Source organism: Mustela nivalis (genome assembly GCF_964662115.1).
Source record: "Mustela nivalis genome assembly, chromosome: 7".
In the NCBI taxonomy this organism is placed as follows: domain Eukaryota; kingdom Metazoa; phylum Chordata; class Mammalia; order Carnivora; family Mustelidae; genus Mustela; species Mustela nivalis.
Window position 1 is genome coordinate 25,296,219 of NC_139026.1, and position 27,297 is coordinate 25,323,515.

At 44.3% G+C, this 27,297-nt stretch overlaps 1 protein-coding gene across 1 annotated transcript in view; it reads right to left on the bottom strand.

Moving 5' to 3' along the window:
- The window catches only part of PLXNC1 (plexin C1), a 143,897-nt gene that overhangs the window by 43,268 nt on the left and 73,332 nt on the right, over positions 1 to 27,297 (bottom strand). The window contains exons 11-21 of the mRNA XM_082739261.1: positions 21,823 to 21,962; positions 18,945 to 19,124; positions 16,319 to 16,406; positions 13,635 to 13,838; positions 13,324 to 13,509; positions 11,018 to 11,120; positions 8,002 to 8,103; positions 7,563 to 7,666; positions 3,879 to 3,917; positions 3,501 to 3,625; positions 2,005 to 2,203 (exon numbers count right to left, since the gene is read on the bottom strand). Of these exons, the coding sequence (XP_082595387.1) occupies positions 2,005 to 2,203; positions 3,501 to 3,625; positions 3,879 to 3,917; positions 7,563 to 7,666; positions 8,002 to 8,103; positions 11,018 to 11,120; positions 13,324 to 13,509; positions 13,635 to 13,838; positions 16,319 to 16,406; positions 18,945 to 19,124; positions 21,823 to 21,962 (1,470 nt within the window). The remainder of the gene's footprint in view (positions 1 to 2,004; positions 2,204 to 3,500; positions 3,626 to 3,878; positions 3,918 to 7,562; positions 7,667 to 8,001; positions 8,104 to 11,017; positions 11,121 to 13,323; positions 13,510 to 13,634; positions 13,839 to 16,318; positions 16,407 to 18,944; positions 19,125 to 21,822; positions 21,963 to 27,297) is intronic.

Consider the following 27,297-nt stretch of genomic DNA (forward strand, 5'->3'; position numbering starts at 1 on the left):
GGGAAGTCAGACCCCCCTGTGCCAGAGGGAATTTTTCCACCGAAATTGAAAGCACCGGGCGGCTTGAAGTCACTTCCTCCTGCTAAGCGTGCCGCCCTCATGCTCAGGATCCTCCTGAATCAGACTGCAGGATCGGGACCCTGAATCCTTGGCTCCAAGGAGCCATTTGGGCTTAGGGCCCGGAATTTTGGACCATCTTACCCCTTGTAGGCTCAAGGGCAGCAAGAGCAAGGCTCCAAGCGCAAGATCACAAGAAAGGGCTAGAAAGAAATTTAAAACCAGTGACGAGGCCCTTCACTCTGTGGATAGAAAACATTTGTCCGGAGAAAAGGTGCCATTCCCAGAGACACACAGCCATCTGGGGCTGAGATGCTGCTTCTAACCAAGACTCCCAGTCCAGTGCTCCTTGTACCACCCCAGGATTCTCAAATGCAAGGCATGGGCAATTATCCTGAGGAGCTTGGCAAACATCAGTTTCTGGCTCCCCCTGCTGCCCCCCCCCCCCGCCCGCAACCAAGGGCTTCTGATTCAGTGGTGCTGGTGGTGGGGCAGGAGTTTGACTTTAAAGACCAAGACCCAGCCCTGGGTGTGGGTCTTGCCGGCTCTCTTTCGATGCGGTTGTGGCTGAAGCAAGGATGGTGGGAAGCGAAAATATGAAAATATTTGCCCCAGAAATAACTGCTCAACACCTCCCCAAAGCGTATGATGATTTATACCAAGTAAACAGAAAAGAAGGCAGATTTCATTAATCTTAATAAATGGGTAGTGCCTTGGGAGAGGACGGCGTTCGTAAAAAAAAAAAAAAAATGTTGTGCATCTACTTGTAAGATTGCATTAAACATTAAACTAAGCACAGTCTATTTAAAGTGCTGCTTTTGGATCCAAACTTAAGTAGCACTGTTAAAACCTGTGGCATAGCAGTGTATCTTATTCAAAGTTTAATTAGATTTTGGAACTGGCTACAAATACACAATTATGCAGTTTTGCTGGAATCTGGATGGCTGGTGAAATTAAACAAGGATAAGAAGCTTCTGTACCAGGGGCCTCGGAGGGGCTGTATGATGATCGGGTTCAACGGGACACTCCTCTTGTCCTATTAATATTTTATACCAGTAACGGTCAACATATACGGAGTGCTTTCTTGGTGCTAAACCACTGCACCCATTCTCTCATCTGGGCTTCAGAGTAGTCCTAAGATAGGGCTCTCGGCTATAAACCCAAGGCTCAGAGAGGTGCAGAAGCCTCCTCTAGCGGGGTACGGGGTCCAGGTGCGGACCGGACAGCAGGCTCCAGGAGCCATGACCTTGCCCGCTGAAGTCTGCGCCAAGTTGGCGTTCAAAATGATTTTAAGATTCAATCAGACTACGACCACATTCATACAGTAATTCCAACAAAGCAAACTCGAGGGGCACGCGGCTCTTTGGGGACTTGCTAAACAGATGGAATAATGTGGGATGACTAGTTAGAACTGAGCATAATCAGCTTCCAGTATGAGGAGGTAAATGGGTATTTCCAAGATGTTTCAGAGGCCCTGCACGCACTGGGTTCCCTTCAATATCGGAAATATCCCCTCCACCCAGGACATTTTCTGGTTTCTGGTTGTCAATTACTGATGTGAGGGTGGGCTAAAAGTCAGTGGCATAAAATCTCAGTTATGCAAGATAAGTAAGTTCTAGAAATCGATCGTACCACGTCGTGCCTACTCTGTGGGGGCACCCCTTAAAAATCAAGTAAGAGGATAGGTTTCATGATGTTTTTTACCATAGTAAAATTGTTTAAAAGTGAAAAAGAAAGATCTAAATGAACTGCATTTCCATAGGCCAGTTCCAGCAAAAACAATTTTATTTTCTCCTCCATGTGCTCCTCGGAAGGACCGTGTCTACAAGAGGTTAAATGCTGACACCACGGAATGCTCAGGACTTATCCTGGCAAAGACATCAGCATCTGTTAAAAATAACCACCTATTGTCTTACCTCTGACCCTGCCGCGGGAGGTGACACTTACCCGCAGAAAACCGGAAAGGCAGACGGACATCCAGTTTGTGAGGAGTTTCTCGACCACAGACTCTGTGCGTCTTAGCATGAGTTTCGGCTGCATGTTGCTGGACTGTTCCATCAAGTCCCTGGTCAGCACCTCCAGGATGCTGGTCAGATAGACCAGCTTGGTTTGCAGTGCAATGGTCAAGAAGGAGGCAAACAGACACCTGTTTAAAAACAGAGCCTCGGTTACAATACTCAAGATATCGAGACAACCCACTGTCCGTGAGCAGATGAATGGATAAAGAAAGTGTGGTGTATGTGTATACACCCCCCCCCCCACACGCACCCCAGAATGCTGTTCAGCCATACAGGAGAATGAAATCTTATCATTTGTGACAACACGGATGGATTGTGGATGGATTGTGGACCTTATGCTAAATGAAAATATCAGAGAAAGACAAATACTGTATGATCTTGCTTATATGTGGAATCTGAAAAAAAGAAGAAAAATAACCAAGCTCATGGAAAACGAGATCAGATTTGGGGTTATCAGAAGTGGAGAATGGAGGGGGAATTGGAGGAAGGTGGACAAAACACAGAAACTTCCAGCTACAAGATAAGTAGATGCTACGGACGTAACATACAACACGGTGACTACAGTTAACACTGCTGTATCATTTGAAAGTTCTAAGAATAAATCCCAAAAGTTGATTTTTTCCCCCCTTTTTCCTGTATCTGTATGAGATGATGGTTGCTGACTGAACTTGTTATGGTCATTATTTTGCAACAGGTGCAAGGAAGATCATTGTGTCATACATCTTAAACTTAGAGTGCTGTATGCCAATTCCATCTCAATAAAACGGAGAGAGAAGAAAAAAACAAGATATACAGATGACAAAGAACCACATAAACAAAGGGCCTTGGTTAATGAGGTTAACTATCAGCCGTGACTAGGTTGACGCTGATGGGAATTTCCATGGAAGCTGAGGGGCAATGGGGTGCTATCCTATGGGCACCTGGGTTCTTTTTAATGTCTTAGGTCAACCACCTTTGTCCTCAACCCATAAAAACCATGCACCGGTGTTAACCCAAGCACATTTTATGTCTTTATGGCTCTTAAACTTAAGCCAGAGTGGTAAACAAGAAGTGAGTATCTTTCCCAAATTTTTAGGTGTTTTAAAGACTGAAAATAGCACTTCTGCTTTTTTTGAGTAAGGACTCGTGTTTTTTCTTGGTGTTGGGGTTTTTCAGGGCTTTCTTTGTGGGGGAGGAGGAGTGTGTGTGTGTGTGTGTGTGCGCGCGCACGCGTGTGTCTTCAAAACAGAACTGTATTGGGGTCATGTGACCTAAAATGGAGCTATCATGGTTTCATGACCCCGATTAGACAGCCTCTAGATAAATCCATGTTTTCAAGGCATGTGGACACCAAGTTCAGGTTGTGGTCTGAAAATAAAATAAGGAGCTCACATTTTTATTTTCTGTATTTAATGACTTTCAAAATGTAAATAAATTGATTAATACCTGTCCTTCACTGAAAAGTTCTTCTGCTTCTCAAGGGTGTGGATGACAGTCACAAGGAAACTTTTATTACAAATCAGGGCATCCAAAGCTGTGAGACTTTCATTCTTGTCAGTGGCATCTCTGTTCTGGAAAAAATAAATGAATATTCTATGATATGATATGATGTGACATGATATGACATAAAATAATAATATAATGTTAAAAACTTAAAGTTAGAAGGTAGATCCACAATGGGTTTTCGAAGACAATGAATTATTTAATACTGAATCCATGATTCCAAAAAGCTCACAAAAATTCAACAGTGGAGATGATGATGAAGGGGAGGACACTATGAAAGGCAGGCAGTCATGGGCTAAAAATGAAAACTTATAGACTTACATGCATATCTTCAGTGAAGATGTGTGTGAAGCCACCTGACTGAGAGGAAGGAGACACTTTTATTATTCATAACATCCAAAGGAAATGAATAGTGTATTTTTGTTACAATACCCAAGTCCATTTTAATAAAGCGGAGACTCTGTTTGCTAATCTGAAGAGCCCCGGGCTTATGTTCATTTTATATCCTCTAATACATAATAAATAATCATTCAGCTCTCAAGAAGCCCCGGTGAGTTGTGAAAGCCTCTAAGAAGCATCGTTATCATTGCATCGGTTCCAGTTTTGGTAGAGGAAGGCCTCTCCCACTTTCAAAGAACAGACTCAAAAGTGAAAGAAGTGGTAAAGAAGATTATGCAAATGTGCAGACCACTCCTGAAGCAGTTTGCCCCCTTGGGATAAATACTGAGTTGTGTCCCGAAGTTTCTATAAGTCTTAGTTTTGTAGTATCCACTGTCTCAAGAGACTGTGCCATGGAGATGGGGTAAGCGGGGCAGTTATAAGTTAGAAATCTGAAGCTGAAACTTGGGTTTCAGTCTTGGTTTTAGCACCTACTGGTCACGTGACTTTGGACAAGTTATATAAGCTCTCTGTGCCTGACTTTGCTCATCTGCAAAGTGGGGACACTCCTAACTCTCATCTCCTAGACTTGGTGTGAAAATAAAATGAATGCATGCACAGTAAGTTCTATCTCAGCCAAGTTTATTGCTTTTATCACTAATTTATGGCAAACTAGATCACAGTGTTATTGTCCTGCTGGTTTCCACAATTATTTTTATGTGCTATGCTATGTTGCTCCTGGATATAAACTTTTCAATTTGAGTTTCCCTTTTTAATGTATCATAAGTCTTCTTGGAATTAAAGGATTAAATTTTAAAAGCATGCTGAGTAAAAATGAGTCAACAGAATGAAAATAAAAACATGAACATTCAGGTTTTTCTCTTCCTCTTTTTTGGGGGTAATATTTGAAACTTTAGTCTATTTTCACACCTCATTAAAGTAAATTTCTTCTGCAGAGAATTTTTGCTTTATAGTTTCAAATTTGTTAGCTTAAGCAGACGACCTCAAACTATTTTGGTCATGCCCTCCCTTAGTAATATGCAGAGAACTCATACCCTGGGTTTGCATTTTCTAGGTCCTAACATTTTTCTGCTGAACCAACTTGATATGGACGACAGTTTAAGCAGATCGATTCCTGACCTTAAATAGGGAAATGCCACCACAGCTCCCTGTGTTCTAAGGCTCCTTCCTCCTTTCATTTAAATTTCCTTCTTCTAGGAGATGGGATGCACTGCTCACCCTTATTTTTGCTCCTATTCTAAGCAAAACAAAGTAGTCAATACAATGAAAAGGAAAACTGTGAAGAGCCAAAAACCAGCGCAGAGCCAGAATGGGTCATACGTCGGCCTCTGCGAACCTACCATTTCCTCTGGTTCTGTCTACTGGTGTCCAGTAGGTGCTGACTGCTCAAGTTCTCAGTCTACCAGCTGTCCCCAGGCCTAGAGGATGGGGTTCCTGATCTATGACATCGCAGACTATGTTCCTCCATCCTCTAGACCTTTCATTATAAAGTCCATTTTAACTCAGGTCTTGCTAGGGTTCTGATAGTGATGCCCGCTTTTCCTGGTCTTCTCCTTTACTGACTCCTCCTGACTTCAGTCTTCCTGGCTTTCCCAGTTGCTCTTCGAGATTACACAGAACCCTGAGTTAAGTCTGTTTGGCTTCCTGCAACTACCGATGACCCTTGATCAATGTGGGATGAGGGGAGGAACACGGACCCTGTGGGTAGTCAAAAATTGGCGTGTAACTTTCCCCCAAAACTTAACTACTAATACATTGCCTGCTGCTGACCAGAAGCCTTACCAATGAACACACATTTTGTATGTTTTCTGTATTATATACTGTATTCTTACCATAGAGTAAGCTAGAGAAAAGAAAATGTTACTAAGAAAATCACAGGGAAGAGGATATACATTTATAGGACTGCACTATTTGATTGAGAAAAAAAAAAATCCATGTATAAGTGCACCTGTGCAGTTCAAACCTGTGTTGTTCTAGGGTCAACTGTATCTCTCTTCTAAAATAATACAGCCTTTTACCCGGGATTTTCTTTTTCCCTCAAAACACTCAACTTGCAATAGCGTCTTTTGCATTCATCACTTATCTCGCTCTTGATTACTGAATTTAGAAGATAGGACAATTTCTTTTTCAGGCCACAGATGACTCTCTTCAGCACTCAAGGGCAATCATTAACTGTAAAAGCCCACACAAGCCTCGTGTGGATGGTAGAAATCGCTGTTGTTTTATTCCTATTAAATTCTTAATGGGGATCTCAGATAGCTGGGAAATAGGACTCATGATGTCCTGCATAGTCATCCTGATTCAGGGAACTGAACTTTCTCCCTCGGTGGTGTTCTGCCGTGGACATGGGTGGGTGAGGGGGCAAATACAAGCCTTGGTGCCTGATACTCTGGGAGGAGAAGTTTAAAAAAGTATATTTACAAGCACAAAAAAATTGAAGTCTCATTTATAGTTTTCTAGTTTTCTTGATTTACAACACCCCCCCAATATATATATATATATATATATATATATATATATATATATATATATCATGGGTGTTTTATATGGTGGATGTTTTATGGAGGTATCCCAACCTCCAGACACAGCATCACATATCATGGTGTCTGCTTCTAGAAATATAGAGAAGCTGGAAATTGCTTACTGCCTGTGTCTGAGTTTCTGAACCCTAGGCTTTGGGCCAAATGTAGCTGAGAAGCTTCAGGTAAGGTGATACAGCTCTGTTTTGACCTGGCTTTGCTCAGAAGTCTAGATTGAAATATGATCGTCTGTGTTGATGTTCCAGAGTTTGGGCCCCTCTGTGGTCACCAGTGAGCGGAGTGGGGCAGGGGTGCAATCAGGATGTGAAGGTGGGGACGGGCAGATGAGTGTACTTTGCTCAAGACTCGGGAGTGTAAAGGACAAAGGCTGAGTGAGTAGGAGACAAGATGGAGGCGTCAGAACAGAGCAAGATGAAAACCCAAAGGGCTAAAGGAGACTGCTCCTCGGGGTCCCAGGATGCATTCGTCAATCATTTCGTGCATCTATTTCTATGAAATGAGGATGATATGGACTGATCAGCAGAGAACAACTGGTGGAGAGAACCATGAAAAACTCAACATTGCTAAAAATGGCTGCTATCAACTCAAGATTCCATACATGTCTCCCTCCCTTCCTCCTGGCCCACAATACTTTTCATTTCCAATTGAGAAGTAATAGTGAAAAATCTAGTAGCTGCAATGGAAGTCATGCAGATAAACACAACAAATTGGCCAGCCCACAATTTATTGATTTTTAAATAAACTAGCTCGCTTCCCAGCTACAAATTCAGCTCTAAACAGGTAGTAAAATAAAACAAAAATCATCACTCTGAACTTCTGTCCCTCCTAGGTTTTTGTTACTGGACAAAGAATAATCGTCAGTGACCCATCACTGCTTTATGCCCTAATCAATCCAATTAATAATTATCCTTCTCCCTGCTCTGCTCAAACTGAAGCCCTTATTTCATACCAAGCACATTATCTATAGCTGCCTTGGAAGAAAACACCCGTTTTTTGATGAGAGCAACAAGCTCCTTCATTATTATTCAAGACTCAACCTTAAGGAATATGATCAATGCTCTTTTACCTCGGGGAAGAAAGTTCTCAGAGCAAAATGTTTGTAGTCAAGGAAGGGAACGGTTCCAAAACTATCAACCACATCCAATTTATCCATCTGCAGCTCAGCAAAGCCTGCAAAACAGAATCCCAAGAGCAATATTTTAACTCAACAAACAATGGATAAGATCTTCTGCTGTTTTGTCTAACACGGAGGATGACCTTGGTTTTCATTAAAGAAGAAACAATGGATAATTACTTGGTTGGCTGCAGAGCAGAGCTGAAATAAACACAGAGCCAGGCCTAGACCCCACCGCTCAGATGTCTTCTATTATACAACAGTTCTTGTTACTCTGGCCAGCTCCATTTAACGGGGCGGGGCATGGTGGTAGTGAGAAGATTGTTTAAAAAAGGAAAAAAAAAAAAAAAAAAAAAGCTCCTTTTTCCACAAATAAAATTTTGGAGCCTACCATCACGTATCTCTTTCCGGAGCTCACTCTCCAGGAGCTCCAGCTGTTGGCTCTGTTTGCGGCTCAGCTCCTTCGATTTGTGCCTGGTTACCCCCACGGCCGCTGAGGAGACAGAAATCTAGCATCAGATTGACACGTTAACTTCAAAAACAAAAAGGAAAACGAAGCCAACCTTGACGTTTCTTTTACAGAGAGAGAGAGACAGAGACAGAGACAGAGGAAGAGAGAAAAGAACAGCATTTAAGAGGTGGAATTTATAAAGGGAAAAAGTCCCAGTGAGGGGTCACTCTAAAGAGGAAGATGCTGAAATGTAACAGGGAAACAGAAAACCACCCACCTTAAAAGTAAGAACTAAATCAAATAACCTCGCTTGTAACCAACGATCCCAGCTGGCTGAAAAGTAATGAAATAAGCCACGTTTTCCCTGCAGCCACGGTGGCTGATATTGTTCCATTCTTTTTTTCAATGTTTCTAAACATCCCTGGAGAAATAAAGTCAAGCCACAATTGCAGAAGGAAATCACAGATCCACAGCGAGCTCCGTAAGCAAACTTGCATAGATCAAGTCGGCTGACATTGGGAGCGGTCCACAATGAGCCCTGGCATCTGGGACATGGCTTCTTCCCCACTTTGTCTTGCTTCTAACTGTGCTGTTGAGACAGTGCCCTGAACACTCTCAGTTCACATCCCCACTCTGCCAACTATGAGCTGTGTGACCCCGGGGTAAGTTCCTTAGCATCTCTGTGCCTGGCTGCTTTATTGGCCAAAGGGCTCACACCTCACTGTGATGTTGAGACGAATGCAAGAAGTAACTCACAGAAAGCATTCAGAAGTTGTTTTTTTAAAAAGAATATTCAACAATGGTCAACTACGTTATTATTCTGGAAAGGTTTCCCTCCTTTAATAGCAACTGCATGATTGAAGGACCCGTAGATATGAAGGATCCTGGAGGAAGCAAAACTCAGTGCGGTTCTTCACTGGATCATTTCACAAACTCAACAGTCTTCACCCTAACATGCACTATGCATCTTCAAAAAAGGATGGGGCGCACAGTGATTTCCAAACTTATGTGGCCACGGAACCTCTTCCTCCAGGAGCATGATTTAGGGTCAGCATCCTTTGGGCCACATTTCAGGTTACAAGGGCTCAGGGCAGGGAAAGGCAGTGAGGCTGTGGCACCCACCCAGCAGTGGGTTTTTATTGGCTGACAACTGGGGAAGCCACAGTGGAGATGTTCAGAAGGCGGCAGGCCTTGGCCAGGACGCTTTGTGTTTTCACTAATGACGTGACCGATGGGCTAAAATACTTGTACACTTTACACCTGCTCAAGCTGCTGGTCACCCATAATGGCCTAGAATCATGGCAAAAAGGGGATGAGAATTTTAAAGGGCACTGCCACTACCAGTGGAGCCAAAGCTATGGGTCAAAGTGAGCCCACCTCACCGTAAAGAGCACAAACAACGTCTATGCCACAGTGAGGGGACAGGAGCGCTGAGTCACACACGGCACAGGAAGAGATCAGCGGCTGCTAGTAAGTCACAAAGCGGAGAGGACTTTATGGGGAGACTGCTGTCTACAGCTGCTTGCCACTGGCGGATTCTCAAAATAGAGCTCAGTGTTTAGAATTTATACGTAATCTTCTTACTTGAAGGCAGTGCCAGCCAGGACTTTATTAAAATATCAAGCCCAACTCTGGATTCCAGCTACAGAACAGGGGTGGACAACGTGAGAAGAAGCCACAAGACAATACCTGAAATGACCATCCACAAGCCAAAATAGGGCCTCTGCAAAATGAATTCATTCCATCGGGCCAGTTAAACACACACAGAAATCTTTCCCTCTCTGGACTGAGAACCCACCGGGAGAAAGGGCCGGGCCTTCCCTTATGCTCTCTAGCTCCGGAGGCTTGCACTATTACCGACAACACATGTGTTCAGTGGGTGTGGGGATGGATGAATGAAGGAGTGGATGGAAGGAAACAGTAGCAACTATTAACAGAAAGTGCTAGAAAGGCAACACCTGTGTGAAATCAACAGATGGGAAGTGCTCTCTCAGTTGGTGGAGAGGGGTTCTATTTCTGAGATGGGCAAGGGGAAACAGACTTTGGATGAAAAGCAGCTCAGAACCAGGTCACACACTAAATTGTTACAGGGGTCTGGTATGCAGGTGAGTCATGTGGCCCAGGTGGAGACAACAGGGTGTGGTGGGGACTGTGGCAAAACCCCAGTGACCACATGCCCTCCCTCATGGTGCCACTGCTATTCAGCTCCTGTAAACTGATGCTATGGAAAAGTGGAGATGCAATGAGCCAGATCTTTCAAATTTTCTAGAGATATTTTTAAAAATGTGACTCAACTTAAATTATTTTTTAGTTGAAGTACAGTGGACACAAATGTTACATTGGTCTCAGGTATACAACATAGGTGGCTCACCTAATTTTAAAATGCTATCAGCTACTTCATAGTTAAAAAAATGCTGTGTGGGCCAAACAAAACAGATTGGTGGCCCAGATTCAGCCAGCAAGCAACAACCCTGAGATTGCTGTGCTCGGATGAGCCTTGCGACATTTTAATAGATGGTACAGATTGCGCTTCTAAAAGGTAGTTCTGCCAGGAAAAGCAGAGCTGGGGTTGGAGCCGGGGGTGGTGTTTGGTGAGGTGAGAAGGCAGGAGGAGATGACCAGATCCTGAAAGTCCAAAATGCCAGAGGAATTCTGAAAGAATAATGTAAATGGGACATCTGTCATCATGATTCACAGTATTGGGGAAGAAAAGTGGACGATGTATCTCAAACACCAAGATGCCACCTTTGTAATCCAGCTTTGTATTGATGAGGCACCCTAAAGAATGCTTTGAAAGCCCTCAACATGTACCTGTGATTCCTTTCCCAAAGTTGTGATTTGGGTTTTCACCCATTAGTACTTAATTGAGGCAGACAGTTCCTGAAAGCGGAGTCTGCTGGCCTGACGAGAGGCCCCAGGGAATCATTTCTCTGACAAAATCGAACAGGACACTTACCAAAGATGACAATCACTAGCAAGACGGGAAGGACAATCAGAAAATACCAAGTGGTAGGAACTGTTTCCTGCTCAACGTAGAGCTCCAAGTTTCCCAGTTTGACCTAATGGGACAGAATGTCATTAGATTCATTGAGTTCGGCACCATATGTATGGACACATTTTTTCCTCCAGATTATTTCCCCCAAGATACAAAAAGGTGACAAGCTAGGTGGGATATATGAATTCAAGTCCCACCTCAGATGGGTTGGTTATGTGAACTTGAGCACATCGAGAACATGCACTGTGCCTCACTTTCCAAATATGTCAGTTGAGGAGCACTGGACTGCACCTGAAGATTTTAGAATTGAGTCCTCTTTGCCCTAGGGGTTTAACACAGCCTTACCTTATCTTTACCTTCCTCATAAACCAAGATGCCACCTTTGTAATCCAGCTTTGTATTGATGAGGCACCCTAAAGAATGCTTCGAAAGCCCTCAACACGTACCTGTGATTCCTTTCCCAAAGTTGTGATTTGGGTTTTCACCCATTAGTACTTAATTGAGGCAGACAGTTACCTTATCTTACTTCCTGTGGATAGTGACTCTTCAGAAAGTTGTCTCGAAGACTAAATGCATCATTTGAGTGAATGGGCTCAAGACAGTCCTAGCCAAAACTCCCTAGTGGCTTCCCAAAGCTCAAAGCCAAGCCCTCACAATGGCTCGCACGTTTTTTTGTTTTGTTTTGTTTTTTAACTCCCCCCACCAAGATGTTATTTATTAATTTGAGAGAGACAGAGATCACAAGCAGGGAGAAGGGGCAGTGGGAGAAACAGACTCCCCACTGAGCAGGAAGCCCAATGCGGAACTCAATCCCAGGATCCTGGGATCATGACCTGAGCTGAAGGAAGGTGTTTAAACAACTGAGCCACTCAGGCTCAGTAGGCCCTGGCCCACACGTTCCTAATGATCTGTTACCTCTCCCTACTCCCTTGGTTACTTCTCCAGCCTCCTTGAATACTCCCCCTTGTTCCCTCTGCCCTAGCCACACTGGGCTGCTTGTTGCTCCTCAAATGCACCAGACAGGCTCCTGCCTCAAGATCTTTGCAACCTGCAGGCCTAGAACTCTCTACCCCAGAGAGGTGCTGGCTCATTCCCTCTCCTCCTGGAGGTCCTTACTCAAATGTCATCTTCCCAAAGAGTCCTTGGCTGCCCTCCCTGCACACCCTGCAGCACTGCCTGCCCCTGCTTCATGCTTCTCCATGGCGATCACCACAACCTCACACATTTTTCATGTACATTCTTCGTTCCATGTCTCTTTAGGTAATCCCCACAAAGGCAGAACCTGGGGGATCTGTTTTCTTCTCCCCTGTGTTCCCATCACAGAAGAGGCACTCAGAGACCATTTCCTGAATAGAGATAGCTAGCCTTGCTCTCCTCAGCCAGTGTGACCCGTGGGGGCGCTTGTGAGTTCAGCTGTCATTACTGATGATCGTATTGACTGATTGTCATGTTGATTATCGATTATCCTCTTTACCACACAGATGGACCAAGGGAGGCTCAGCTAAGCCAAGTGACTTACCTAAGGCCATGCAACTATTAGCTGGCACAGCTGGGACATGAACACATATTGTGTGTGGGGGGGGTGTGGGTGCTCTAGTCTGATGCTCTTTTTTCTTGACCTTTATTCAGTATTTATGACTACAGATCATAAAGCATTTTTGGGAGGGTATAGACTGTAGAGAGCCTCATATGGCATGAACACCATAAAGAAAGACTTCTAATAGGTTTCTGTTCCCAAGGGTCTCCCATCTTCATTATGGGACATAAATTTACCCGTGATGGGCCCCTCAAAACATGTCGGGACGAGAACTGTGGCAAGCCTGACTCCATGACGGAGGAAGCAGCCCACGGCCCAGAGATCATCTGGTCTCCATCAGAATCGAATGTTACTCTGAGTGTTCTGGGTTTCTGCTAAGACATGTCATCCTTACATTTGGCAAAAGAACAGTGGATCATTCATCCGTGATCTGGAGATTCCGCCTGCAGGTGCGACTGTCTAAATGTATGGCTAGAACAAAAGCTATCAAGGCTCGTTAGCATTATAGACAATGGTGCATTCAATGCTTTAACATTCGAATAGGCATATGGATGGGTTCCGCCAGTTATTTTGGAAGAATTGTGAGTGCGCCTGCAATAGCAGCTTTGTTTATCTGCTATTTAAAGCTAAGAGCTAGAGATCTGTGACAGATGCCATTCTGGCTCCTGTGTCGCCAAGCAAGTGCCTCAAATAAGGTATAATCAATAGGTAGGACCCTCAGGTAACTTACACGAACTTTCTTGGACGAGGTGTCGATGCTGTTTGCATTACTGATGCCTTTGATTTTGCAAAGGATGATGGTGAGATCTTGATTTCTCGTAATGTTTTCAAAACTGCAATTTAATTGCTCGTTTTCCCCGTGGAAGAGAGTGATTTCAATGTCTGTCTTGGAGATGTTGAACTCGTCATTTTCTTTCTGGGAAGAACAAAGAGGAGAAGAAGAAATCAGGGCACCCAAGGGAACCCACAGACCCAACCACTCCTTGTCCTTGCCCTTTGAGGTGGGGGGTGCGTCCCACCCAAAGGAAGCAAGAAACATACTTGAATTTTTACTTCCAGCTCTGTGTCCCCCTCGGGTTCGACCCGACACCCCGTGAACCTAGGGTCCTCAAGATACTGCAGACTTCCGCAGTCCAAGAAGGTGTCCTGGACTCTCAGCTTCACGGTGACGTTCGTACGCGCTTTTGAACTCTTTAAACTGGGGGCTAAAAACCTGCAGGAATCTGTCACACAATATTCAGAGACCTGAGGGAGGAGAAAAGAGCATTTTTAACAACTTCGTTCCCGGGCACCTGGGTGGCTCCGTCGTTAAGCAGCTGCCTTTGGCTCAGGTCATGATCCCAAGATCCTGGGATCAAGCCCTGGGCTCCCTGCTTGACGGGAAGCCTGCTTCTCCCTCTCCCACTCCCCCTGCTTGTGTTCTCTCTCTCACGGTCTCTGTCAAATAAATAAATTAAACCTTTAAAAACAAATAAAAACAAACAAACAAACAAAACCAATTAAAAAGGCAACAAAAATCAACTTCGTTTCTGAGCCCCAACCCTGCATAGGAGGAGCGAGGTGACCCGGGCAACTGAACTTCTCTGTGCTTCTAATTTCTCATCTGCAAACTGGGGAAACTGATACTACCTCCCTTTACAGAGCTGAATGAACCCGAAATCACATTAAATGTGATGAGGGCTCATTCAACTAAATGGGAGTGAAATTACATGGGATTACATGTGCAGAAATGCTTCCAATCATGCCAGGCACACAGTCAGCACTCCACAGATGCTAGCTGCTGTCCCTGCAAATGCTCTTAGCGATTGCTCCTGGGGTCATGCGACGGAGAAAGGGGCGCAGACAGAAGGAGCCAAGACAAAGAAGGATGCTTGGCACCAAAGACTTTGCAGGGTCTGTGTGTCCCGAGAGTCCTCAAGGTGGGTTGGGAAATGCAGGCAGGGAGTGGACGGTGCCCCAGGGAGGCTGCGGTGACCTGCACACCACTGACCACATCCCTCCTCATCCAGGGAATGTCTGTGGCGCTTAGCGGAGATCACTGACCCCAAGTGAGGAAAAGGTTTTGCAGGCCTAACAGGAAATCAGGGAAACAAAAGCAAAAGGGACAATGTGGCCCCATGAAAATGCAATGCATGAAGGCTGGAGAGAACACAGAAAGTGTGGCCTGTTTTACAGGTTTAGTCACAAAAAATGTCAATACTGTCATTTTTAGGGGTGCAGAGATATGGGCACAGAAAGCCCCTGGAAAAGAGACTGAGCAAGGTCTTGAAGAAGAACCGTAAGGGCTCCTGGCAGGCTCAGTCTGCAGGCTGTGTGACTTGACCCTGGGGCTGGGAGTTTGAGCCCCACGTTGGGTATGGATGCTTGAAGATACAATCTCAAAACAAAAAAACGAAAGAGAGCAGTAAGACTTGTGAAAAAAATCTCAGGTGGGAGTTCACCTGTTTTTGACTTTCTACTATTGGAGATGAAAAGAGCGGGGTTGGGCGGGAGGCGGGGGGGAGCCCCTGTGTGGCTCAGCTGGTCAAGTGTCTGACTTGACTTCAGCTCGGGTCATGGTCTCGGGGTTGTGGGATTGAGCCCCACACTGGGCTCCACATTTAGCATGGCATCTTCTTTGGACTCTCCCTCTCCCTCTGCCTTGTACCTCCATGTGCTCTCTCAATCTCTCTCTAAAATTAAAAAAAATCTTTAAAAAAAGAAAGAAAAAGAAAAGAGAGGGTAGGAAGAGGCCACAGGTGGGAAGATCTGACACAAAAGGCTAAGACAGACAACATCTCCCTCCCCCTGAACACCTCTCTAACCCTGGAGCTCTTATGTGCATTTCTGGCGATGTGAAGAACCCAAAACCGGTGTGTGTCCACATAGAGAAGTGAGGCCAGGAACTGGCTCCAGCTATGTCAGGGGGTGGATGTGTGTTGATGAGGCTGTAAGGGTGACTCAGGAAGGCTGTCTGTGTCCAGGCCCCAAGCCACATGGGTCCAAAGCACGGCCATGTCTGTGGCCACGAGCACACCTGCCCACTCTGGCAGGAAGTGGTCAGGTGGGGCCCCGAGAGGCTGCTTCTCTCACATCTCTCGTTAAGGAAGGAGAGAACGGAGAAGAGAGAATGGGGAGAGCATTCGAGAAGAGGGTCGGAGTGCCCTCAGAGGCCCAACCTGTATCTGAAATGCTTCATTTTGTGGGACGAGGCCCTTCTGGGCCTCCTGTTGGTGCTAACGAGTGGACAAGGGCTGGAAACCAGACCCCCGTGTGGGGAAAATGCCAGGTAAGAGGAGGCCAGGTCAGCAGGAAAGGGACCAAATCAGACAATGGCAGGAAAGTCCATGGCAAGATTTCGGGGACTCGGGCAGGTCACTTGGCCTCAGAACCTCAGCTCTGTCCACACAATGGGAACGCCATCACACGCTCACCCCTCACAGGCATTTTCACACTTATTTCTAAACATGGTTCCATTAAAGTGCCTCCCTACAAAGCCCACATGGTGACAATGGCAGACCTTGTCATACCAAGCTCATTCTCTCTCCTCTGTGTCACAACGGGAAATACTGCACCGCAAGGACAGGTCTTGTTACTGCCCTCAGAGCCCAGATACTGTATATCCCCCAACAGGTAAAAGCTTGTAAAGGCACAGAAATAAAAGATACTCCCCAAGGGATGGTAGTGTGATGAAAACAAAATCATCCTTGAAAATTACTATGATTACAAGGTAGCTGGAGACTTACATTTATGTTTCCTTTTAACTCGTGTGAAATGATTAAGTTGTCAATTACGTCAAAATTTCTGCCCACGATGGTTATATTTTGACCACCACTGCAAAGAAAAAAGCAACAAGAGGAGTTTCATAGTAAACAGGCAGGCATTTTGCATTTATGAACAAAGCTATCACTTTATTCACACTTAATATAAAACTCAGTTATGTGTGAGAGCCAAGTAATACATTTTAATTTCAAATGTGGGACAATTCTATAACTCTTTTAATGATACCGGCCACAAACGTATAGTTTTTAAGATACATAAATATAAAAATTCAGGTCAGATCCGGCGTTAATTCTAGGAAAATGCCCAAATTCTTTTACAGAATTTGGAGCCTTGCTGTGTCACGTTGCCACATATAATCAGATCATTGGCTATACCCTGAAAAGGTTTCACTAAACAGAATTTTGTTTGATTGCTGTTTAATCTATATTAAGATACTTCAATCTAACAATTTTCAAAATCAAACTCCCAACCTACCAATTATACTTTATTTAGGGAGATAGGGAACATTTTGGACAAGGTAAAATTATAAATGACATTAAAACTATAAATTCCCATTTGGTAGGCCATATAAATAACAGCTCCATTCTCTCCAAAACCAAGCCAAATGATTTCACATATTCTCAGCACATAATCGCACAGAAGCCAAGTGGTCATTAGATGTGAAATAAACAGCTGTCCCCAGCTCTGGCGCCCTCATCTCCCCCCTCCCCATTCATGTAGGTCATTCCAGGGGACAGGAGCCTGGGAATGTCAGCTCTGTGCACCAGCCAGGCCCAGGGTGACAAGACCGCGAGGTGAGCATGAGGAGGCCAATCTGTATAGGGCAGAAGGAAGACATGAGGCCGTGACCCAGTCACAAGGGGGAAAAGGCTGAGTTGGCCTCATGCCAGCCTGTTGCTGTTTCTAGAAATTGGGGCTGAGCTGCCTAAGAGCCACATCCCGGCCCCGGCATAACTCAGGGTCCCGGGCTCAGATTAGCACAGGTGACTGGACACTAAGAAGCTAATCAAATCACGATGCTGTGCACTTGAAACTCTTGTAATATCATATGTCGATGATACTTCAATTAAAAAGATAATAAAGAAGCCTCTTATTTGATGGCAAAGCAGAATGCTGGTGGTTTGGCACATAGCAGCCTGGGCCAGAATGCCTGGGAGGCCAGGCAAGTCGTTGGAATGCTCTATGCCTCAGTTTCCTCTTCTGCTAAAGGGGCTACTCCCTTTGTGACAATAAACTGAGTTAATAGATGAAACACACACGGCATGTGGGGAGGGCCATGTCACTGTTTCTGTTTATTTGTAGGAAGGATTTAGATCCCAGCGGAGGTGGTTCAATGCCAGAGGCTTGGTTTGGAGAGTTCACTTTTTCTCATACCACTGTTCCGGGCAGAACTGTTGAAGTCCCAAGCCCCCGTCTCTTATATTTGGAGACAGGGTCTTTAAAAATTAAATGAGGTCATTGGGGTGGGCCCTAATCCAGTAATATGACTGGAGTCCTTATAAAAAGAGGAGGGTAGGACACAGACAGTCATAGAGGGAAGACCATATGAAGACACAAGGAAGAGACCATTTACCTACAAGCCAAGAAAAGAAACCAACCCTGACATCCACCTCTGACTTAATCTTAAATATGAACACTGGACTAGAGGTGTTTTTCTCCCGTTTCTTTTTTTTCTTTTTTCTTTTAAAAACAAAGGTTCATCTACATTTTCATCTAGACAGTACTTTGAAAATCAGCTTCATGCTGTGTTAGGTGAAATCTCTTACTATGAAAATATCTTTAGGGTTATATTCCAAAATCTGAATGAAAATTTAAATTCAACTAGACAAAAATTTTTTAATATATTGGAAGAGTTTATTTTGGAATGTCAATCTCTCTCTTAGGGAGGATCTTTGAAATGCAGATACTGCTTTTCATTTAGATAGCTCCCAATATTTCCTCGAATTATTCAAATCAGCTTATTCGAAAGGTTATAAAATGAAAGATGTAAGAGAGAAGCTTTGTGTCACGGGCAGAAGTGAGATGTCATGTATATGTACCAGAAATGCAGGCTAAGCATAGGTACTGCAATGGAACGAACATTGTAAAGGGTGAAAGACATACAAACTGAAGAGAAACCACAGTATGAACATACAACTTAGCTGTGAGCTTTGTGGTAGCCACAGCTCAGAGGAAAGCAGGACACGCTCGCAGTTTTGAAGGGAACAACTACTGGTCGGGTGTGTGTGTGTGTGTGTGTGTGTGTGTTTGTGTCTGTGTGTTTTCTAGGAATAAATCCTCAGGGGAATTCTGTGAGAGGAGTTTACAAAGGACTACTATTTCTATCTTTATTTGAGTGAAATCCATGATCTTTATGCATATGACCCCTTTCTTTCTTTTCTTTTCTTTTTTCTTTTTCTTTCTTTTTTTTTTTTTTGAGAGAGAGGGAGAAAGAGAGAGTGGGGCAAGGGGGAGGGGGACAGAGGGAGAGAGGGAATCTTCAGCAGGTTCCACGCCCAGCACGGAGCCTGATGTAGGGCTCTCTCTCACAACCCTGAGATCATGGCCCCTTTACACACAATGACAGAAAAATATGAATCTAGAAAGCACCTGATCCAGGTGGTGGCAGGGTATATGAGGGAACAATGTGGCAGAGCGATGTACGACAAGGGTCCCACAGATGTACAGTTCCCGCCATCGAACTGGATACACACGTCCTTCATTTCTTTCCGGCTTGATGGTAGAGAGAATTTCATGTGGGTGTCATTTAGCACGTGGCTAACCTGGATCCTAGAAAAGGGCAGAAAAACAACTCTTAAAGGACCCCGACGCTTAGCCCAGCTGACTTCTGAACATGACCGTGTATGACTTTTATTTGAACTGCAACAACCCACCCACTATCACAGCAGTTGGAGGCAACTGCTGCTTCATCAGGGGCTGCTGACCACTGTGGGCATCACCTGGGGCAGGGCTCCTCTTTCTTCTGCGCATGTGTATGTTTTTATTTGCATTTCCCATGGAAGTGGGGCAAGGAGATGTAACCATTTCCCTTAAGAACTCCTAACAGAAAGTGGAACACGGACATGGGCCTAGGTTATGTTAAGGAATTCTGGTTAATTTTTCTGAGCATGAGAATGGCACTATCCTCATCTGTAGGAGACATATACTGAGATATGTGTGAGGGAAAGGATATGGAGTCTGCAGCACGGTTCTAAAAACCCTAGCCACCATCCTTCCCTCCCCTCCAAAAATGAAATGAGATGGGCAAAATGTTGCTAAGTTTTGAAGCTGGAGGATGGGTACAGAGAAGTTCGAAGTACTCTTCTCTCTTGGGTATGACTGGAAATTTCCATGGTGGAAAGCTTAAAAAAAAAAGAGAAGTTCCAGTAGAGCAGGTTAGAACCCCATCCTAGGTAGAGATAGATGATTCTGACATTCAGAGGGCAGACAGCATGCTCTGGCATGACCAGAGCCCATCCCAAGAGCCTAGGGGTCTCCGGGTTCAATCAGCATCAAACCAAGCTGCCTCCCAAGGAGCTGCAGACAAGAAATTGCTTGGAAGTATCCTGGGTGCTTCTGATATCCAGGGGGGCCTGTCCTCCACAGCCTTTAGGGGTCAAAGCAAAGCCTTCTAGAATATTCCCTCTGCAACCTGCACTTCCTCTGTACATCATGTTTACAATGACTCTGTAAAGCAAAAATTCATTAAGACTGGGTTGTGCTGAATAACGCTCAGTGTAATTAGGCTACACGTGACTTTATTGACACTAGAGGATATGTGCACGATTATTAACGCTTACACACATATCCTGTAGGTAGTAATAACAGATCCTAACAAAAAGCAAATTCAAAAAGCATGTGAGTCAGTGTGCATTCACCCTCCTCGGATTTATATTCTAAGCTTTATATTCAGAGCCAAGCTCTAGGAAATTCATTGTCAAATGGGTGATCATTAAAATCCAGACTTGTTTACAAATTTTGGAAGGAGACAGGCGGACATGTGGGTCATTCTGCTATTATTCTTGTATTTTTTCCCTTCAGAATAATTAGGCATTTGAAAAATACCATAGTAAAAGAGTTCGGGATTACGGCATGAACTCCCATATAGGATTAACTGGGTATTATGTTTACTCCTCGTGAACTTGGGTTCACCACTCTTATGTGGTTACTGAAATGCTACACGCAGAAAGGCCTCAGAGTCATTTAATCTAATAACTGCAGTCTCTCAAGACACATTCGGAATTGAAATGAGAGCATAAAGAGTCAAAAATAGGGTAATGCTCTGAACACCGACTTATGTTCCAGTGACGATGATTGCCTTTCGGTGAACACACAGGTGTCTAACTTCACAGATTTTGCTACACAAAATGAAAGATTTTTGCAATAAGGTATTTAGCTGGGATCAACAGCACAAAAATGCCTATGCCGCATAGATATAGCCGTTAATGTGTGCTTGATAATTCTGGTAAACAGCAGAGCCTCCCACAAACAGCTTTCTCCATCAAGATGACAGACATCCCAAATTTACTGCGGGGAGGGGGAAGAGGATGGCAGTGATATGCAGCAAATGAATTAAAACAGAAAATTCAGTAAATAAGTATGGCAGATTAAAATGCCATACAAATCTGTTGTAGTAGTTAAAAACCAAAACATCATGCTTCAACACGTTGGCTCCTATGCATTTCCACGATGCGAACGAGCTCAGTGTTATACTTCATAGAGATTGTGGATGTCTTTTACTTCAATTTAACTCAAAGTTATAAAAGCTAACAAGCAGAAAACTCAAATTATCTATTGAGTTATTATTACGATTTCTCTCTTGGGGGGTAACATTTGCACAAGAATGTTGGGGAGACACTGAAAAATTATTTTCTCTCTCAAAGTTTCACTGAAAGGATGAGTTAGGGGAAAAGAAATCCCAGAAATAATGATGTTCAAACGGATGTTCAACCAGATATCTGTGTTGGGGAGTTTGGTCTTTTTTTCTTTAACTACTAACATATGTTCCATTTAGTTCATGTAGCCTGACACCAATCCAATGAAGAGAAGGCTATAACGAATAAAACAGATCAGGAAGCTTCTTTTTTCAACTTCGGGTGATACATTGGAAGAGCTGTTCTATTCTATTCAAATTCCTAAGAATGCAACTGATTTCCTAAGGGGATCATTTTCAAGATCATGTTTGTTATCCAAAATACTTGATTTTATTAATGGATATGAATTAAGACCTCAAATAGGCAAGGCCCTAAAATTAGTGGGTTCTGAGGTTTTGGGGGTAAGAGGGAACAGATTCTCTCACAATTAACTTCAAATGTGGTGTTTAAATTATTCCTTCTTGAAATTATGTCTTATCAAATATGCAGACCAACGGCCCATTTTGGCACATGGCAATACTTTGAGAAGATCGTAATCACCATGATATGCCTCTGGCATAAGGTTGAGCTTTTTACTATATTATCAAGGATAAATGACTATTATGTCAACTCACACATCCTTCTCGCAAGTACTGGTTCCTTTCAGGATCATAGTAATTTTGGATGCCTGGGTAAAGTTTGCCCCCGTGACGATCACGTTGCTTTTCCCTAAAGTTGATATCTTCCGTGGCTCAATGGACTTTATGTAAAAGACCTGTTGGAAATAAAGATTCACACACAAGATCAAAGCTAAGAAATGGCATTGTTCCAAAAAATCTGTTTATGTGCTGCCGTTCGAAGAAATCACTGGGAAATTACGACATTTTGCAAACACAAGCAGACAGTGTTTAATGAAATCAATGAATTCAAGGAAGAGTGCTGAAGATTCATGTCTCTCAACATGCGACAGCATGAGGTCAAACCAATTAGTCTTCGTCTCACAAGACAGTTGAAAATACAGTTGAAGAGTCTGACATTCTGTCTGAAGGGTGAGATCTCATCAGAGTCTTGCAAATGCTCAGGGCCTTACGGCTCCCCATCCAACAACATGAAAGGAAAGACAAGGCGTCTGCTGAAGCTAGGCCAAGAAGCGTTATCATTAAGCTGGAATAAATGTCATTCTGGATAAATTTAATTCCCTAGAAAGCAGTGCCTATTTTTTGTTTGTCTCAGTTGGGCTATTTGAAAATCAACCCAATCTGCCACCTAATATCCAATAGTCAGAAGCCAAACCGGTGTGGTCAATTGTGTCTTCTCCACGGTACCCATTCATGTACGCGTAGACACCTTACTTCTGCTTGCAATGTCTAAACAAAATTTCCTCAAAAGTCTGACTCTTGGTTTTGGGTCGGGTCACGGTCTCGGGGTCATGGGATGGAGCCCTGTGTTAGACTCTGCACTCAGAGTAGAGTCTGCTTGGAATTCTCTCTCTCTCCCTCTCCCCCCACTCATGCTCTTTCTCTCTCTCTCTCAAATGAATGAATGAATGAATAAATAAATAAAATCTAAAAAAATCAGAAGGGTTCCACACAGGTAAGGAAAAAAAAATGACAAATTCTCCTTAAAAGAAAAAGGCCTTCATGTGATGGCAGAATCACTTTCCCTTTCAAAGATGAGACAATTCTGATTTCTTTCACTTTTCTCCTACAGATGCTACCATCTATCGTTTTGATCATTTTGTCGTTCTTTCGTATAGACCATTTCCTGCGTGTCTGTGTTCTTCTATGACGGGGTGATCAGAACAGGACAGAAAATTCTGATTCTGGCCGATATAAAGTACAGCAGATCTCTAGCATGACAGCGTTTCATACTCGCACAGTTGATGTTTGAAAACAACCTCCAGGGCTAGAGACACAGAGTCATGCGAAATTCGGCTAAGCTATCAATGCCAGTGTATCCATGTGGAGGACCCAATCCAGAAAGAGGCCACCAATGGCACTGGGAGAGCATCAGTCATGCCCAACACCTGCCTACCACCTGCTTCCTGAAGCAGCCTCCTGTTCCCCGCTCCTTTATAGGTGTGATGCTTGTCACAGTGGACTTTTGGGGCTGTTCGGGCAGAGCCTCCTGCTGAGAGGGAGGTGTGATTCTGCTCCTCGGCAAACACAGGTGCTGTATGACAGAGCGGTCACCAACACTCATTAGCACTATGGATTGGTTCTGTGGGTTGAGGTAAATTCATCGTTCGTGTCATCCCAGCAATGATGTCATGTGACAGAGAATTGATTTCCGTGGCAGAATTTATTTTAATCACTTAGTAGAGGACTTTCGCCCCATATTTATAGAATCACGAAGGGTCTGAAAGGGTCACTTTAATTACTCTGTTATACTTAACTGCACTTTATGGGGGAAATTAGCTGCAGGAGTGGTACTTGGAGTGGGGGGATTAGCAAAGACTTCAAGATAAATCCCTTGCAAATGTCAAGTGCGTGCTCTATGGCTAACGGCTTACTCTTCACTCTGACACGGTGACAGCTAAGTGAACGCATATGTATTGAACATGTAGGGGTCCCCAGAACTGCAGCAGGTGTCGTGGGGGCACATGATCTCTGTGGGCACCAGAGCAGGAGTTAGCTGACTAGTGGATCTGCCTGTAGCAAGCCAAATCCAGCCCATCGCCTGCCTTTGTATGACCCATGAAAGAAATGTCAAAGAAGTAATAATGTTCCATGACATGTGAAAATACATGAAATGCAGATTTTAGTGTCCACCCCATTCAATGATGGCTCGCCTGTGGCTGCTTTGCGCTACAGTGGGGAGTAGTTGTGGCAGAAACCACGGAGCTCACGAAGCCTAAACCTTACACCATCTGGCTCTTTGGAGAAGAAACATGCCAGCCCTTGCATGGGGGAAGTCCGCTGCCGCCTTAGGGTAGCAAGATAGCCTGTGTTTTGTTATATGTTAATCCCAATGAAGACTCACATTTTCGCCCAAGTCTGCCACAATCTCCATGTTTCTTTCTGGACAGCCCTTCTGGATTCCTGTATTTATACTGGGATATCTGCTCCAACCAGAGTCTCACACACCCCAAAGAAATGCTACTTCTCTACCCTTGGGAGAGGATAAAAAGAACCTTATAACTAATGTAAAAAAATATATATATATTTTGGGGGGGGGTTGTATTTTGCTCCTTAAACGGTTCTGTAAATGCCATCGGAAGACCCACCACATTGCCTTATTAACTTTTTATTTCTCCCTGAGCAGAGAGAGCCCTGCTACTTCAAAAGGATTTTATTTTTAAACCTTATTGTTTAGAGAAGTTTCCATCGGCAGTCTAGGATGAAATCCAGCCCTGGTCTATCTCCTGAAAGCAGATGCTTCTAGTCTGTTTGCAAAGAGGGTCAGATTAGTTGCCCTTTGTTTGCTTGGAGAACCTCTCTTAATAAGTGAGTTAAAGAGCTAGCAAGAGGACCTCATCGAATACACTGTGCAGGTATAAAAAATAAAAATGCGGGTAGCTATACGGCTGTACCATGGGGCTGTAACAATTCTTAGAAATATAGCATTTTCTATTTTTACTGATAAAGGTTTTAAAAATCCTGTACAGACAGAAGGCAAAGAATGACCTCCCAACAAATGTTTCACACACTTACTTTAAACCTATTTTTATATTTTAATCAAGAGTTAATCTCACAGCCCAGTCAGAAGTCATGGGCCCCCCCGAGCTGACACACAGAACGGGTTAATTTAAAAACAGGATCTAGTTTGATACAAAGAGATCCTTTCTTCCAGCCATACAGTAGGACTCCACCCTCATCTTAGGACCAAGGATTTCCAAACGCCAAATCCAAATACCCCTGACGGTAACCTTCACAACCTGCGTTGTTCGGCAATTAACCTCAGAACAGTCCACTTCTTGTCAGTTACATTTTACAGACAGAAGAACGCTTTTTCAATGGCTGCCCAAGTTTAAATTATTTCATAAAACACTACGAACTCTGGTCACTCACCGGTTTGAAATTACTTCCCATTTTGTATATGAAAGCACATTAGAAACTGGTTAATTAGGTGATTACAGAATCCCCGTTTGTTTTTATTTTCTTAAAGCGAAGTCCCTGTGGAAGATTGGAAACAGCACAGCCCTTAAGAATAGCTATCTCTGGAAAGGTCTGAGAGGGTCGCTGCTGACAGAGTACGTTTTGTGAAGTCTGACGTCAACACAATTCAAATTACCGTGACATTAATGGAGAAACTATTGCCATGATTGAAAAGAACATCGGAAAGAGGTGCATTACGAAGGCTCCATTTATTAAGACCAAATTGTGCTCTATTAATCTGTTTAAAAAAAATCTGAATATAGCAAAGCTCTCGGTAGGCCTGGACCCAAATCGACGCTCAGAAAAACGTCTCTCAGAGTTTCACTGGCGAAATTAGTTCAAACAGGACTGGATGAAAAGTCACATGGATTCAAAACCAGCTGGAAATCTGAAACCAAAGGACATTAGAGAGATGAAAGGTAGCACAACTAATTAAAGGAAAATGTCCTGTAGGGCTCGACAGGGGTGAATATTTGGTTCAGAATTATTTAACATCTTTATTAATGACTGAGAAGGACAGAAGTAATGTATTCATGAAATGGAGAAAGTGAAAAAAAGCGGTGACCGGCAGCGGGAATGGGGCGGTATAAAAGGAGGTGAGATCCTGAAAGAAAATACAGTCCCGCCGAAGCAAAAGGAGAGCACTAGAGAGAACAAGGAGGTCACGCTCCCTCCCGGCAGCCCTGGGACAGGCCCCAGGAAACTTGGGATGTAACCTCCGATCTCCAGGGGGTCCCGGGACATAGCAACAGTCAGAACGACAACTGAGATAGACCAGAAGATGACAGACCAAGGTCCTGGGCTAGGCGATCAAGGCTCGCCTCTGACACGGGGACTCTACCGGGAGGCTGATACGGCCCCAGGAGGGGCTGCCAAGACCAGTCCCCATAGTAGTCACTCTTGGCCGCTAACCTTCCGAGTGTGGCAAATCAGAACTGGCTTGGGTGACTGGGACTCCGGGACCAGGGTGGGCAGCTCCACACCTGGAGAGAGGCCTGACTGTAAATTAGACTCAACCTCTCCAAATCCACCCCTCTGCTGGGTTTTGACTCCAGCATGATGCTCGTGCCATTCCAGTCTCCTCTGGGCCTCAGTTTTCCACCTTGGGCCTCTTTGGCTCTCCTAGTCCTGGAGAAGATACCAGTTTTGCTGGGGTCGGCTCCCTCTACTCTCACCACACCTCAGCCTCCCCTCTCTGGGGGCTCGGAGGCTGATAACCCCCCGGCCCTGGCTGGAGGTCTTCAGCCCACCCATGTTTGTGCCATGGGCGGGCCAGGCTCTGCCAGTTAAATGCCAAGAGAAGCCAGTGTTAGTTTTCTCCCCTCCAGACTGACTCTTACCATGAACACGACATCATTTCATGCTTGTTTCCCTCCTTCGAGGTCCTACAGAGTAGCGTAGTGGTTAAAACTGTAGGCTCCGGCGTCAGAACTGCCTGTGTTCAGAGCTCTTGACTATCATTTACTAGCTACCTATCCTCTGCACGCCAACAGCTCTCTGTCTGTAAAATGGGGACACTGTGAGCTCACGTAAAGAGCCACTCTGTGTTCAGGACACAGCACAGGCTCAGCAACTGTGGGTCACCACCGTGCAAGCTAGTACAGCCCGGCGGTCCTTCTTATTCCTTCTTCTGTTGCACGCACTGAACTGCTTCACGAAAATGGATTTTATTTCCTCCAATATATTGTAAGTGCTGCAATGCAAGTTCCTTGAAGGCACAGGTTTTGCCCCCCTGTCTAGCACACAGTGTGCTCAATAAACACAGTTTGAATGACTGGATCAATAAACACTTGCCGGTGCCTTCAATGGCACGGAGCCCACCGCTGCGCCCACAGAAGCCACGCAACAAGGTAGGTCCTAAACTTCATCTCGCTGCTAAAGGCAAGGTCTGTGAAGGAGTCGATTCGAACTGCCTGTGAGAAATTAGGATGCACGTTCGGAAGGATGGAGGATGAGAAGAGGAGGGGCGAGAAAGACAAAGAAAGAACACGGGGAACGTAGGTGAATGCTCGG